This window comes from Polypterus senegalus, chromosome 9 (genome assembly GCF_016835505.1).
Source record: "Polypterus senegalus isolate Bchr_013 chromosome 9, ASM1683550v1, whole genome shotgun sequence".
NCBI lineage: Eukaryota > Metazoa > Chordata > Cladistia > Polypteriformes > Polypteridae > Polypterus > Polypterus senegalus.
In genome coordinates, this window is record NC_053162.1 from 69198918 (window position 1) to 69212435 (window position 13518).

Sequence of the window (13518 nt, forward strand, 5' to 3'; positions counted from 1 at the left end):
CCTTCAGTTTCTGCAGAAAATAAAGGCATTGTTCTGCCTTCTTGATAGCAAAGGTGGTATTGATTGTCCAGGAGAGGTCATCAGAAATATACACACCAAGAAGCTTGTCGCTACTGACTCTCTCCACAGCAAAGCCATTGATGAGCAGTGAGGAATAGTCAGCCAATGTCCTCCTGAAGGTAAGGTATAAAGCACATCTTTCATGGGTTTGTGGAATGCAGAGCTCAGCGTAACTGTGTGACATTTTGCTGTAAATCACTCATCCAGCTCCACTTATATTCTGGGTAATATGCTGACTACTACAATACAGTTTGTACCCAAAACCAACTGGGGTAATGATCTTTATGAGTGTGCCAATTTTCATGAAGGCAGCTTGCTTTAACAACAGGGGGATAAAATTGATGATCCACATCATGAGGTTATGGGAAAGAGTAGTGAAAGCTTGGTTAAGAAAGGAGGTGATGATTAATGAGCAGCAGTATGGTTTCATGCCAAGAAAAAGCACCACAGATGTGATATTTGCTCTGAGAGTGTTGATGGAGACGTATAGAGAAGGCCAGAAGGAGTTGCATTGCATCTTTGTGGACCTGAAGAAAGCATATGACAAGGTGCCTCGAGAGGAGTTGTGGTATTGTATGAGGAAGTCGGAAGAGGCAGAGAAGTATGTAAGAATTGTACAGGATATGTACGAGGGAAGTGTGACCGTGGTGAGGTCTCCAGTGGGAGTGACAGATGCATTCAAGGTGGAGGTGGGATTACATCAGGGATCAGCTCTGAGCCCTTTCTTATTTGCGATGGTGATGGACAGGTTGACAAACGAGATTAGGCAGGAGTCCCCATGGACTATGATGTTTGCTGATGACATTGTGATCTGTAGCGATAGTAGGGAGAGTAGAGGATAGTAGAGGAGACCCTGGAGAGGTGGAGATATGCTCTAGAGAGGAGAGGAATGAAGGTCAGTAGGAACAAGACAGAATACATGTGTGTAAATGAGAGGGAGGTCAGTGGAATGGTGAGGATGCAGGGAGTAGAGTTGGTGAAGGTGAATGAGTTTAAATACTTGGGATCAACAGTACAGAGTAACTGGGATTGTGGAAGAGAGGTGAAAAAAAAGAGTGCAGGCAGGGTGGAATGGGTGGAGAAGAGTGTCAGGAGTGATTTGTGACAGACAAGTATCAGCAAGAGTGAAAGGGAAGGTCTACAGGATGGCAGTGAGACCAGCTATGTTATATGGGTTGGAGAATATGGCACTGACCAGAAAGCAGGAGACAGAGCTGGAGGTGGCAGAGTTAAAGATGCTAAAATCTGCATTGGGTGTGACGAGGATGGACAGGATTAGAAATGAGTACATTAGAGGGTCAGCTCAAGTTGGACAGTTGGGAGACAAAGTCAGAGAGACAAGATTGTGTTGGTTTGGACATGTGCAGAGGAGAGATGCTGGGTATATTGAGAGAAGGATGGTAAGGATAGAGCCGCCAGGCAAGAGAAAAAGAGGACGACCCATGAGAAGGTTTATGGATGTGGTAAGAGAGGAAATGCAGGTGATGGGTGTAACAGAACAAGATACAGAGCACAGAAAGATATGGAAGAAGAAGATCCACTGTGGCAACCCCTGATGAGAGCAGCCGAAAGAAGAAATAGAAGCTTGCTTTAACATTACCTTACTTGGAGCTGTGGTAAAATGTATAAATCTTCAAATTACCTAATGTATAGTAAGTAGTTTCCTAACTTTGGAAAATTGCTAAAATGCTTTAATTCCAAGGACCAAATTTGTGTCATTTTGGGATTTTTGAGCCAGTTAGGACTGTTTTCCTTCTCGGAGACACCTGATAAATATAGGCTCTGGTGTCATCTGTGCCTAGATGGATCACAGGCACACTCATTCACACACAACCATGTTCTCTCATGTCATCCCAGTTTTGAATCTCAAACTGACTTGAAATCCATTCAGTCTTAAAATTTAGAGGAAACAGACACTAATGTGCTGAAAGCAAGAGGCCTGAAGTTGTGAGGCATTGACCCCAACTACTGTTCCATTTCAGTAGCAATTATTTTTTTCCTTATACGTTGACATTCCTAGGGGGAAGATTTAGCATATTTAATAGACTTAAAAATACATTACCATTTAATTTCATAACAATATGTCAAAATACCATGTGTTGTACATATTATTTCTATATGTACTGTATAGATATTTTTTATATTCTTCAAATATGGGTAGCTAGCATTAGAGAATCAGGAAGCCAAATTATAAAAAAAATAGCAGAGTTGAAGCAAAACATGATTTGTCCTCAATAGAAAATATGCTAAAATAATAAGTCCTAAATCAACTGGAAAGTTTAAAAAGATTGTATCAGACAAACCTAATGATAAAGATAAACAGATTAAGCTATTGATACAGCTTCATCAGTGATATAAGAATGGCATCATGCCAGTTTCTTCTTCACCTTGGAGCTATGGCAGTGCACACTTAGCTGGAAGTTGTGTGATCATCACCTACTGTACTGGAATGTGAAGCAAAAGCCACTGATACAGATTGAACCCCAACAAAGTTTTCATTACAAATTTAGTCAAAGCCTGGCACCTCCTTCTTTGCCTCCAAAATATCTTTTTGTGTAACCCCTGCTGAGCTCTTTTGATCTCCTTCATTCTTCCAAGTACTTGTTAAACTCTATTAGCAAGCTAAGGAAATACATTTAATTTGTAATAAGTGCTTTTTCAGGCTAATATTCTGCTAGTTGTTCTGTAACTATTCCATCAGTATTTTTTAATAAACCCATTCTGCTTTCATGTTTACCAATAATTACCATGTTACACATGCATGCACAAATTTGAGTTTTATCTTAACTCAATTTTTCTTTTTGTAAAAACTCGATTGCTTTGTATGGATTGTAATAAAATTAATAATAAAAAAATAAATAAATAAATTTGAGTTTTATCCACCATACTGCCTTGTTATAGTTTTACCAGTAAAATGCCTAATTTGTTCCAATTTACATCATCCATGAAACCACTTTTCATTTCTATCCATAACTCTTGCCATTTCCTAATCCCAATCATATTATTTGTATTCATTTTAGTTCTTCCCCATCCATTATAATTTCAACATACACCTTCCGTTTTTTAATTGCTTAATAACTCTGCTTAAGCAGTCAACAGAACTGGACCACTGTGCCCAAACTAAAGCGCTTTCCATTTATCAGTAAAGTGTAATGACTGAATGGCTGATTCTTTATTATAAGGGCAGAGCCTGAACAGATCATCACTATACTTCGTCGGTTTTAACTTCTTCCATCCTCTGCAGTCCATTTGGCATTGTCGTTATTTCCGCTATGTATACAAACCATCACTCGGCTTTTTTGTCGATTCTACAATACACGAAGGCATTCAATAGTCATTAGTACCGTCAGTGTCGAAACAACTGAATATTTTCTGCACTTATTTATCTAGCAATGGCTTATTCGTACACTCGTGCGTATATGCATCCTGCCCCGCCCCACAGTTATATGCGCTCCCTCTTAAGCACCACATGCTGTGATTTAATATACAGGGAAAAGTCAAACTAGAACTGATGCATCTGACTTTTTTCCGTATTCAAACATCTTAGGGACTGTTTAAAATGTTGTATTAAAATATCTCAAGGGATTGACTTGATTTTAATTTTAAGAATACAAACATTTTTGATTTTTAAAGGCTTGTCAATCGTTTCGTTTGAAAAAGTCACAATTATTTGCAGTTTTAAAAGTCAGCATCTTTTGGGGAATGGGACAGACTGGGAAATGTGTTTTCCTGACCTAACCATATTGGCGCGAGCGCTTAACTTTCCAACCAATCCGCTCACGAGGATGTCATTAAGCGTCCGGAAAACAGACTCAGCTTTATCCAATTCATCTATAAATTGCTTAATATCAGCTTCACTTACACCCTGCAAAGCTGTATACATCTAAGTGCATTAAAAAACCCAGCAAAAAAAAAAAAAAAGTTACAAGGAATTATAAAAAATAATAACAATTATTAAAATAAAAAAATGAGGAAAACGGTATGTTTGGTTCTGTTTATTAAGTTATAGTATTTCTGAATCATTAAGATTTAATTTTAACTTTCCCGATCGTTTTAAAGTATAGGTGCCATGCTTATGTGTTGTACTAGCCGGCCAATCTCTTCTGGGGTTTGGCTCAAACTGTCGCCGGATAGCGTCTTCTTTTAGTTGTTAACAAATTATTTGTAACTGGCTGATACTTCTTTTATTTTTAGGTGTCCATTGTTGGAATTCTCCTGCTTGTTGCCGTCCTTCACTACACATACAGTAAGTAACCGTTTTACTGTGGGATTAGAGCAAGGAAACGAATTGAGAGAGCTAAACAGCTTTGTATACATTATTGTAACATTACCAGACAAATGATACGTGCGGACGAAGAACCCCCACACCTCAATATATCAGATTATGTCTGTTGGGGAGAAACGTGAAACTTTATTTGCGGCATAGCAGACCTTCTGTTCAAATATGCGCTCCCCATAAGTGGTATAGCCTACATTTTCGAATTTTACTACTGCTGCTTTTTTGAACTGTACTTTTGTACCCGAAACTGCTGCTGCTATGGGCTTTGAGAACGTAATGTTCAGATCCGGGAAAAGCCTTTTTGTAAAACTTATTTTATACTTCGATGTTTTATAGCTTTGATATGTTCCAAGCAAATGATTGTCGGATGAATCTTTATGGTTAGTGTTACGGAATATAACATTTATGCAACTATAAATGGCCAAAGTAATTTTAAAGTTATAAATTGGCCCAGTATATAATAACTCCTCTTAGCTTAAAGAGGTTTCCCAGGTCTGCTCTGGCGCCATATTGTGGCTTCTGTTTTTCGCTCCAGCTCAAGGATCCAGGGGCTGAGCTTTCCTGAAAAAAATGTTGGTATATCTTTCATGCGAAGTCTGAATTACGTGTGTGATTAACATTTATTGACAATTAAGACGAGTGACTTGTGGTGTCCCACCTTTCCCAGCCAGACTGATTCAAGGTGGGCAGTAGCGACTTTTTTTTTTCCCCCCCATGTTGTGTCTTCAGGTCTTCAAATCACCTGTTGTGGGTTTTTTTTTAATGTCCGATAATAAAACAATGCAGTGTTTAATTCAGAACTGTTATCCTTTTGTTTACCCAGCTCCAGTCCAACTTTGGAGTTTTAAGGCAGTTGCCCTTCCTTTGTAGACCATTCTTACTCGCACACTCTTCCCAAAGCAGGTCATATATAGTCGCTGGAATGTAGAAATAATTGGGACCACCCTTTGGCATGGAGTGAACATGCCGTGTCCAGAGATTTTTATTGCAACTCTTCTACACATTTTCTCCGTAGGGGGAATGAACGGAAATCAAAAGTGCAATTGTAAATCCTGTCTGTGTAGCAAGGGAGCGAGTCATTTAGTTGAGACGATCTTGCTAATTTCAAAGCATTTACTTTTAAAATATTTCGCCAATGAATGCTTCTCTATTACATTAGAGCTGATGTCCCAAACCACGAAAAACAGTGCCTTTTCGTTCAATATTTATATTGCATATTAATTGTAAATCCACATTTAAAAATAGTGGTGCAAGTGTGTGTGTGTGCGCGTGCGTGCGCGCTGTTACCTCTCCATAAGGAAAATTAGGTTAAATTCCCTGGTGCTTACTGTGGATGTGGGGTTTCCTCCCGGTGCATGTATTATAGATAGATAGATCTCTCCATCTACATATCAAAAAATTAAAGGAACACTTCGGAGCATAGCATCAGGTGAATGAAACTTGTAGGATATTAATCTGGTCAGTTAAGTAGCAGAGGGGGTTGTTAATCCGTTTCAGTTGCTTTGGTGTTAATGAAATTAACAGGTGCACTAGAGGGGCAACAATGAGATGACCCCCCAAAACAGGAATGGTTTAACAGGTGGAGGCCACTGACAATTTTTCCCCTCATCTTTTCAGACTATTTTTTCACATGTTTTCCATTTGGCTACAGTCGGTGTCACTACTGGTAGCATGAGGCGATACCTGGACCCTACAGAGGTTGTACAAGTAGTCTGACTTCTCCAGGATGGCACACCAATTCTTGTCATTGCCTGAAGGTTTGCTGTGTCTCCAAGAACAGTCTCGAGGGCTTGGAGGAGATTCCAGGAGGCAGGCAGTTACTGTAGGAGAGCTAGACAGGGCCGTAAAAGGTCCTTCACACATCAGCAGGACCAGTATCTGCTCCTTTGGGCAAGGATGAATAGGATGAGCACTGCCAGAGCTCTGCAAAATGACCTCCAGCAGCCCACTGATGTGAACATCTCTGACCAAACAATCGGAAAACAGACTTCATGAGGGTGGCCTGTGGGCCATGTGCTCGCTGCTCGGCACTGTGGAGCTTGATTGGCATTTACCATAGAATATCAGAATTGGCAGGTCCTTCACTGGTGCCCTGTACGTTTCACAGATTAGAGCAGGTCACCCTGAGCACATGCGACAGACAAGGAAGGGTCTGGAGAAGTTGTGGAGAACGTTATGATGCCTGTAACATCGTTCAGCATGACTGGTTTAGTGGTGGGTCAGTGATGGCCTGGGGCGGCATATCCATGGAGGGATGCACAGAGGTCTACAGGCTAGACAACAGCACCTTGACTGCTATTGGGTGATGAAATCTTTAGAGCCACTGTCCGACTCTATGCTGGTGCAGAGGGTCCCGAGTTCCTCCTGGTGCACGATAATGCCCGACCTGATGTGGCGAGAGTATGCAGGCAGTTCCTGCAGGATGAAGGACTTGATACCTTTGACTAGCCCCCACACTCCCCTGACTTAAATGCATCAGAACACCTCTGGGACATTGTTTCTGTCCCTCTGACACCACCAGGTTTTACCTGAAACTGTTGGGCATGCATACAAGCATGTGGGGGCCGTTCAAACTACTAGCCTGCCGCATGTTTTCACTTTGAATTCGGCCCTCTGTAGGTTTGTGTATGTGCATGAATGTATAGATATTTTGTAGATATAAATTCCCTAACTCTCATAATCTAAAGACTTGCAGGTTAGGTGGATTGATGTTAAATGGACTCTGTGTGTTTGTTCATCCTGTGATGGGCTGGCACCTATGCCTTAGATGTTTAATGGTATAAGATTTAGCTCTTGTACTATAATTTGCTATACAGTTGATAGATATTGTTTCATACCATCTTTCTTTGCACTGCAATTTTTCATGTCCGGACTTGGATGATCCGCTATGACGAGTTGATCAATATGTTGTACTAGTTTGTGGGTTAGAGGACATCTAACAGACATCAGGCATTGGTACAAATGACAGCTCCAAACTGGAACTGATAATTCAGTTCCTGTGTACCATCTTGTGCTTTTTAAATGACAGACTTAGTCTCCAAAAGTATTGCCTTTGGTTCTTTCAAGGTTGACTAAGCTCGGGGAAGCTTCTCTGCATTGTTTAAGACTGATGTTGGTGAAATTCATTCGGGGAGAAATTTTAAATGGCTTAAGTGGGTGAAGGGCTGACACATTAAATGTAAAAGCAAGGCTATGAAGTTTGTCTTGCCAAATTTAGTTTTTGGTAGAATGTGAGAATTATATATATCTCTCTATCTCTGCACTAAATTGGAGTTTGCTTTAATTTTAAGCTTGTTTTGTCTATAGCCTGTGATCCGGAGTTCTGCAAAGACCCTGGAACGTGTCGGATGGAGAATGATGGCAACTGCACTTGTTTAGGAGGATTCATGGGTGACAAGTGTCAGGGTAAGCTATAAATTGCTTGTTGAGGCACTTTAGTGTATAATTTTTAAAGACGGTGAATCTAAAGGATCTGGGCAATCCAGAGCACATCAGTTATACTCAAAAGGGCAATTTTTTATCTTTGACTCTATTCAACCAACTTTAAAATTTTTTTTTAAAGTTGGTTTAATCTTTCTTTCACCTCTACATTTTTTTAAAGATGCATTTTTACAAACCAGGAGACCTGTCTAAGTGCAATAGGTCCCTTTTAATGAAGCCCCTTCTGGATCTAGGTCAGGTGTTGGTGGGTTGTTTTTTTTTTTTTTTTTGGTCATTTCCTCTCTTGACCCCATTACTTGGTAGTTTTGTTCACACCAAAAGGTATAAGAATTGGGGAGCAGTCCATTCAGCCCATTTCATAGAGAATGTGATTCTTTGTTTAACCTGAATGCCTTCAGCTACATCATTATTGGTATCCTTGTGGAAAATCCCAGGCTGCATGATTACATAATCCTGGACTTCAGACTGCTGGAGTAAGGCTTTTCTATTAAGACCAGAGATCTACTTGCTTTTCACTTTATTTTAATTTTTTTTTTATAGAAACCAGATGAATAAGAGCTTATTGTGCTGTTGCAGCAGAGATTTTTGGCTTAATGGCCAACTGTTCTGTTGCTTTATAGAAGTACAGACAACTAAAATCTTACTGTGATTCTAACCATGAGTTTTCATTCAGGATGTCTCGATGCAAGTACTCCGTGTTAATTATCTTCCAAACTGAACTGTTTTTGTACATGTTATTACTATTATAGTGCTTTTAAACAACTTGCAGTATTCTAGTCCAGTCAAATTTATGTACTGTAGTGTTTTGTAGGTGGTGTCATTGTGTGGGGTTGGTTTTGGTTTTAAATCTGTTCTTCAGCACTCCCAATAGTATGTGGAGCATCTTTTACTTATTTTCTTTATCTCCAGACCTCATAATGAAAGTTATTTGTGACACAAGCTTCATGAAGGTGATGGTGATTAAAGAGTTTTTTCAGCACCACAATGTTTCCCTGAACTCATTGAGTCTAAACAACCCTTCATGCCTCCTTTATGAGGAAAAACAATGGCATGTACATTACTATGCTGCAATCCTCACAGGCACTAACTATACATCATGTGGTGGTACAGATCCAGAGGTATGCATTTAGAAGTTTCCTGTATATACTTATACAAGTACAAGATTAATATTAATGAAACATGAACTCTGTGTGGTGAAAGATACCTGGTGTATTTCAAAGGTCTGTGTTGTGATTTAATGCATGTGCATGGGTACGTATTTAGCTTGCTATAGAAACTGGACATTCAAATTTTTACTAAATTTAAGTTAGTGGAGACAGTTAAGATGTTTATCGTAATGGATTGGAATCGCACCAATTTTGCTGTTACTGTGTAATTTTATTTCAGATTGAAATGGATTACAAGCATGAGTATGCATAAATTCAGGGGTTCAAATGAGCCTAATATATTGAAAATATAATATTCTAAACTTTGTGTATATGTTTATAAACCCATTACAACGTTTAAGAGGGGCTACACTTAAGCAGTTTACATACCGTGCCTATAAAGTAGATTGGAAGTTTTCATTTTGTTATATAGCCATGGGTTAGTTTTTACTTTTTTGATACTGATCATCAGAGACTCAATGTCTGAGCAAACTGATATCTGCAAAGTGGTCTAAAATGCAATTTTATCTGTAGAAAATATTCAATCTCATTAATGATGCACCCAGATGTCATTTGATATAGTCAAAAGGTTTCAGAACCAATATAATGGAAGCTACCTGTTTGCAGTGAAGGGGTTTCAATTGATTGTAATATAAATGCACTTTAGCTGGAAGGTCTAACTTGTGGTGAGTCAGCGTGGCCTAACCTGCACAATAACAAAACGCCAAGAAATTCTGTTAAAAGCAAAAGTCTAGGAGTAGAAGCAAGAAAATGGCAAAGAGCTGTAAATCTTTCTAGAGTAGGCCATCCCCAAAAGCTGAGTGATTTATATGAGAAGATGACTAGTTAGGGAGACCACCAAATGAACTCATACAAGCTACAGTGACCGTGAGGTTGGAGCAAATAGGCAAAAGATGTATGCACAGGTGCTTCAGCTGTCGCATCTTTCTGGGAGAATGTTAAAGAAGTCAAGTGGTGTGGGGATTTAAAATAAAATCAGAGTCCAGATCTCAATTAACCTGAGAATTTGTAGCTGAGCTTGAAAGAGGCTGTATACTCGTGATCCTTGTGGAACCTGACAGTTTGAGCAGCTTTTCAACGAAAGAGTGGTGGTGGGGGTTTTGATGGCCAATTACAGCCTCCAGGCTTTAACAACTAGCAACGGTTAATCTAATGAACTGAAGGGTGTTTGATTTGTGTGTGTGTGTGTAAAAATAAAAATAGATCACTTTGCAGAGATCTGCTTTGACATTGATCAGCTCTTGCACGACCATGTCAAATGTGACGCCTATAGGCTCCTGAGCCTATTGTATGTTATTTCCTGTACGTTTTTGAGTTTAACATTAATTGCCAGGTCAGTTGAATTAAAATTCTCGTCTCTCTCTCTCCCTTCTCCCCCACCCCCAATTTTCTTTCAAGAATAATGGGACTCATGTTACCTTTTCAAATAAAGTGATTTCCAGGTACGACCAAATTGGTGAAAAAATTATAAGGGATTACCACTTAGAAGTGATCTTCAAATGTGTTTACCAGCTTCAGCAGCTGGTTAGCCTTAAATTTCCCATCCATCCTTCTGTCAGGTGAGTATGGTGTCCGATTTCTAGGGTGGTCAAAGCCCACCCAAACGAGTGTTATTGGGATTTAGAACAGCTATGTGTGTGTGTGTGTGGTCCCCTTCTCTCTCCAATTGAACAGCTTGTCATTAGTTGGATTTATAGCAAAGAAATTTTTACAGTGGTCTTGGGAAGTTTTTTTGTGAGAATGTTTTTACATTTTATTTCAGTTAAACTCTTCTGTGTACAATTTGCAGAGGTAATGGCATACTAATTGGGTTTTTTTTTTTTTTCTCCCCCTCTGTACAGAGAAGCAGTTCTGCGAGTACATCATCAAGAAGTATTAATTGTAATGGAAGCCTTTAAGGACCACAAATATAAAGAAATGTACTCAAAATCTTTTTCTTTGAAGCTTCGGGAGAGAGTTAATATACAAGTTCGAATGGTGAATGTAGATGCTTTCTTAATGCTCACTGTGCTTGAGTGTTGGGCAACGCAAACCATGAACTACAAAGGCCTCAATCACACGCTTATTCTTCATGGGTAAGTACTTCTAAATGTAAGCAGTCCATTAGGAAAAACTGCTGTGCTTTTTGCATGCTGGATGTGTTTGGCACTTTTTAAAATGGAAATTCTCTAACCTTAAACTGTGCGATGTGTGGGTGCTGCAGTAGACTTTGCTTACCTGCATAAATGGATGATGTCCTTGTGTTAGATATTGACTGACATGTTAAGGGACTGTGGTAGCTAAAGAATAGAAACAGTCTAACCAATGTTGCTGGAGGAAAATAAAAAAAAAAAAAAAATATATATATATACCTTTTGACAAACTGGTGGATACAATATATAGTCCAAGCCCTTTTTTGATGTGGCATCAGAATGGATTTCATCCCATATGGATAAGGACCCCACATGTTTCAGCTGTGCTTTTGATTTTTAGCCTCTACTGTATGAGCTGACAATCCTGGGGGGTGGGGTATAGAAGGTGCTAACTGGACCACTTTCTGTAACGGTTTGGTCTTTGTTCAAAACCGATATAAAATATGACAAACTGTTCTGTGGTGGGAGGAGGTGAAGGAGCTGAAGCCTTGACGTTTAGAGTGGAAAGCCTTGTCTGTCACATGGAGCTACCATATAACAAGTGTTACACCATAAGATGTTGGCTGCAAAACCAGTAGATTTTTAAGCATATACTCTAACTGCCGTCTTTGAATGAAAACTGACATGCACAGTGGGTGTAGATGGTTAGTGCTTTAGTTAATGTGGTAGAGATGTGCAGTTATACTTTAGTCATTAAAGTTAATTGCGTCATTTTTCTAATTTTGGTAACTGTAGATCTGATAGTTTTTAACATTGGGTTTACTGTGCTATCCTGCCCCTCGCTCATTCTCTTCCTTTTCCATTCTGGACACAGGTGCCCAGAAGACTCCACAACAAAATTTGACAGTAAGAATGGAGCTCATATTTATTTTCGATTTAGCTTTGCAATGTTCCGGTTTGTTCCACATCCCCATGAGCTTTATTTGCATTGTAAGGTGCAACTGTGTCTGAAGGATGACACCATTGATTGCATACCGGTAAGTGGCTGATGTACCAACTTGGAGTTTGCTGATTGCATGGTTTTGTTGTGTGTATCCTTTTAGAAGAATTACTTGGTGCCTATATTTGGTCTGGGGTGGCTCTCTTCTACCAAGTGTCACTTATGACAGACCCTCTTGTGATCTTTTTTTTTGTTGTGAATATTACCTAGTCTTTTTTGGGAAGCTGCAAGTCTTGCTTGCCAGAGCCACTTTCTATAAATTTTATTTTTTTTATGTAGCTTCCTGACCAGTAGAGTACCTGTTGAATTAGTCCTTCAAACATTCTGAAAATGTAATCCATGATGGGCTCTCCTAGTACTCAAGGCATGTTCAGATGTCCATAAACCCAACATACAAGCACTGGGTACTAAACTGATGCTTGGAATGAAACTTTGCACATGACACACATGCTGTACATATTCTAACTTGTATGTGGAATTCTCAGGATTCAGCTGTTTTCCAGGATTCTAGGATCCAGGCAGGTCTGTCTGAACAAGCCACCATATATGATGTGGAAAACTAGGGTGACTGTTTCATTTGGGGCATTTTTCTGAGAATATGTAAAATTTATACAATACCACTCTTAAATGCAATTGGAGCTTTATCCTAACCTATGTTTACTTTTATTCAGTGTTTTTTGATTTAATCTCTGACCAACCCAAAGCCAACTGGGTACTAACCTACCCCTTCCTTTTATTAGAACTGCGATAGAAGCAAACGGCAGTCAAGGGAGATCAAGGCTGAAGCTGAAGGGATGCTCTCTTATGGTCCAATTAGAATTGAAGCTTCTGAAGAAAGATCAAGTATGTATTGGTCCATTTATGACAAGGAAGGTTATGTGGGGTCAATTTTTATGGTCAAACTGCTTAAATATTCCTTCTCAATGAAATGTATGTAACGCACAAAGTGGCCACTTATTTAATGAACGTTTCAGTTTTTGAGCCATTTGGGTGGTCATGGGAGTTTGGCAACTCCAATGACTTTAGGCTGCCCCCTTGTGCTACTTGTTTGCACATAGCATGTGGTATCTCTCCTGTTATAAAATACTTTTTTTTTTTTTTTATTTTGTGTTCTCCAACCCCACTCCCCCTCCAGGTTTACTATTATCGGCTGCCCTTCCAGTCATTGCCTCTGTCCTGGTGGCCGGTTTCCTACTTGTACTGATCGCCATTGCAAAAGCCGCCATCAAAAGGGAGTCCCAGCTGGTTGCAAATGCAAAATATTTCAGAAGTGGGTCCTGAAGTAAAATAAAATAAAAAAAAAAACAAAAAAACAAAAAAACTGACTTGAACCATTTTGGTGTTCCTTAGCTGTGTAATGTAGCTGACCACTGAAATCTGATTTACTGTGCTCCTGTGATCTCGCAATGCTTAGAGAGCGGATTAACCAGACTGATCTGAAATTTAACAAAATGGGGCTAACCCAATTAAGCTGTCCTACTTTGTATAAACTATATATGT

The 13518-nt window shown here is 39.4% G+C and overlaps 1 protein-coding gene across 2 annotated transcripts in view; it reads left to right on the plus strand.

Moving 5' to 3' along the window:
• LOC120535388 (alpha-tectorin-like) overlaps nt 1-13315 on the plus strand; it is a 17298-nt gene extending 3983 nt beyond the window's left edge. The window contains exons 1-9 of one of the 2 annotated variants that reach the window (XM_039763203.1): nt 3996-4039; nt 4255-4306; nt 7646-7744; nt 8690-8898; nt 10345-10505; nt 10788-11021; nt 11893-12055; nt 12759-12861; nt 13154-13315. In XM_039763203.1, coding sequence (XP_039619137.1) covers nt 4028-4039; nt 4255-4306; nt 7646-7744; nt 8690-8898; nt 10345-10505; nt 10788-11021; nt 11893-12055; nt 12759-12861; nt 13154-13299 — 1179 coding nt within the window. In that variant the 5' untranslated portion in view covers nt 3996-4027 and the 3' untranslated portion in view covers nt 13300-13315. Of the gene's footprint in view, nt 1-3995; nt 4040-4254; nt 4307-7645; nt 7745-8689; nt 8899-10344; nt 10506-10787; nt 11022-11892; nt 12056-12758; nt 12862-13153 lie in introns of those variants that run through there. The other variant, XM_039763204.1, reaches the window with a different exon arrangement.
• Nucleotides 13316-13518: the final 203 nt, after the last annotated feature.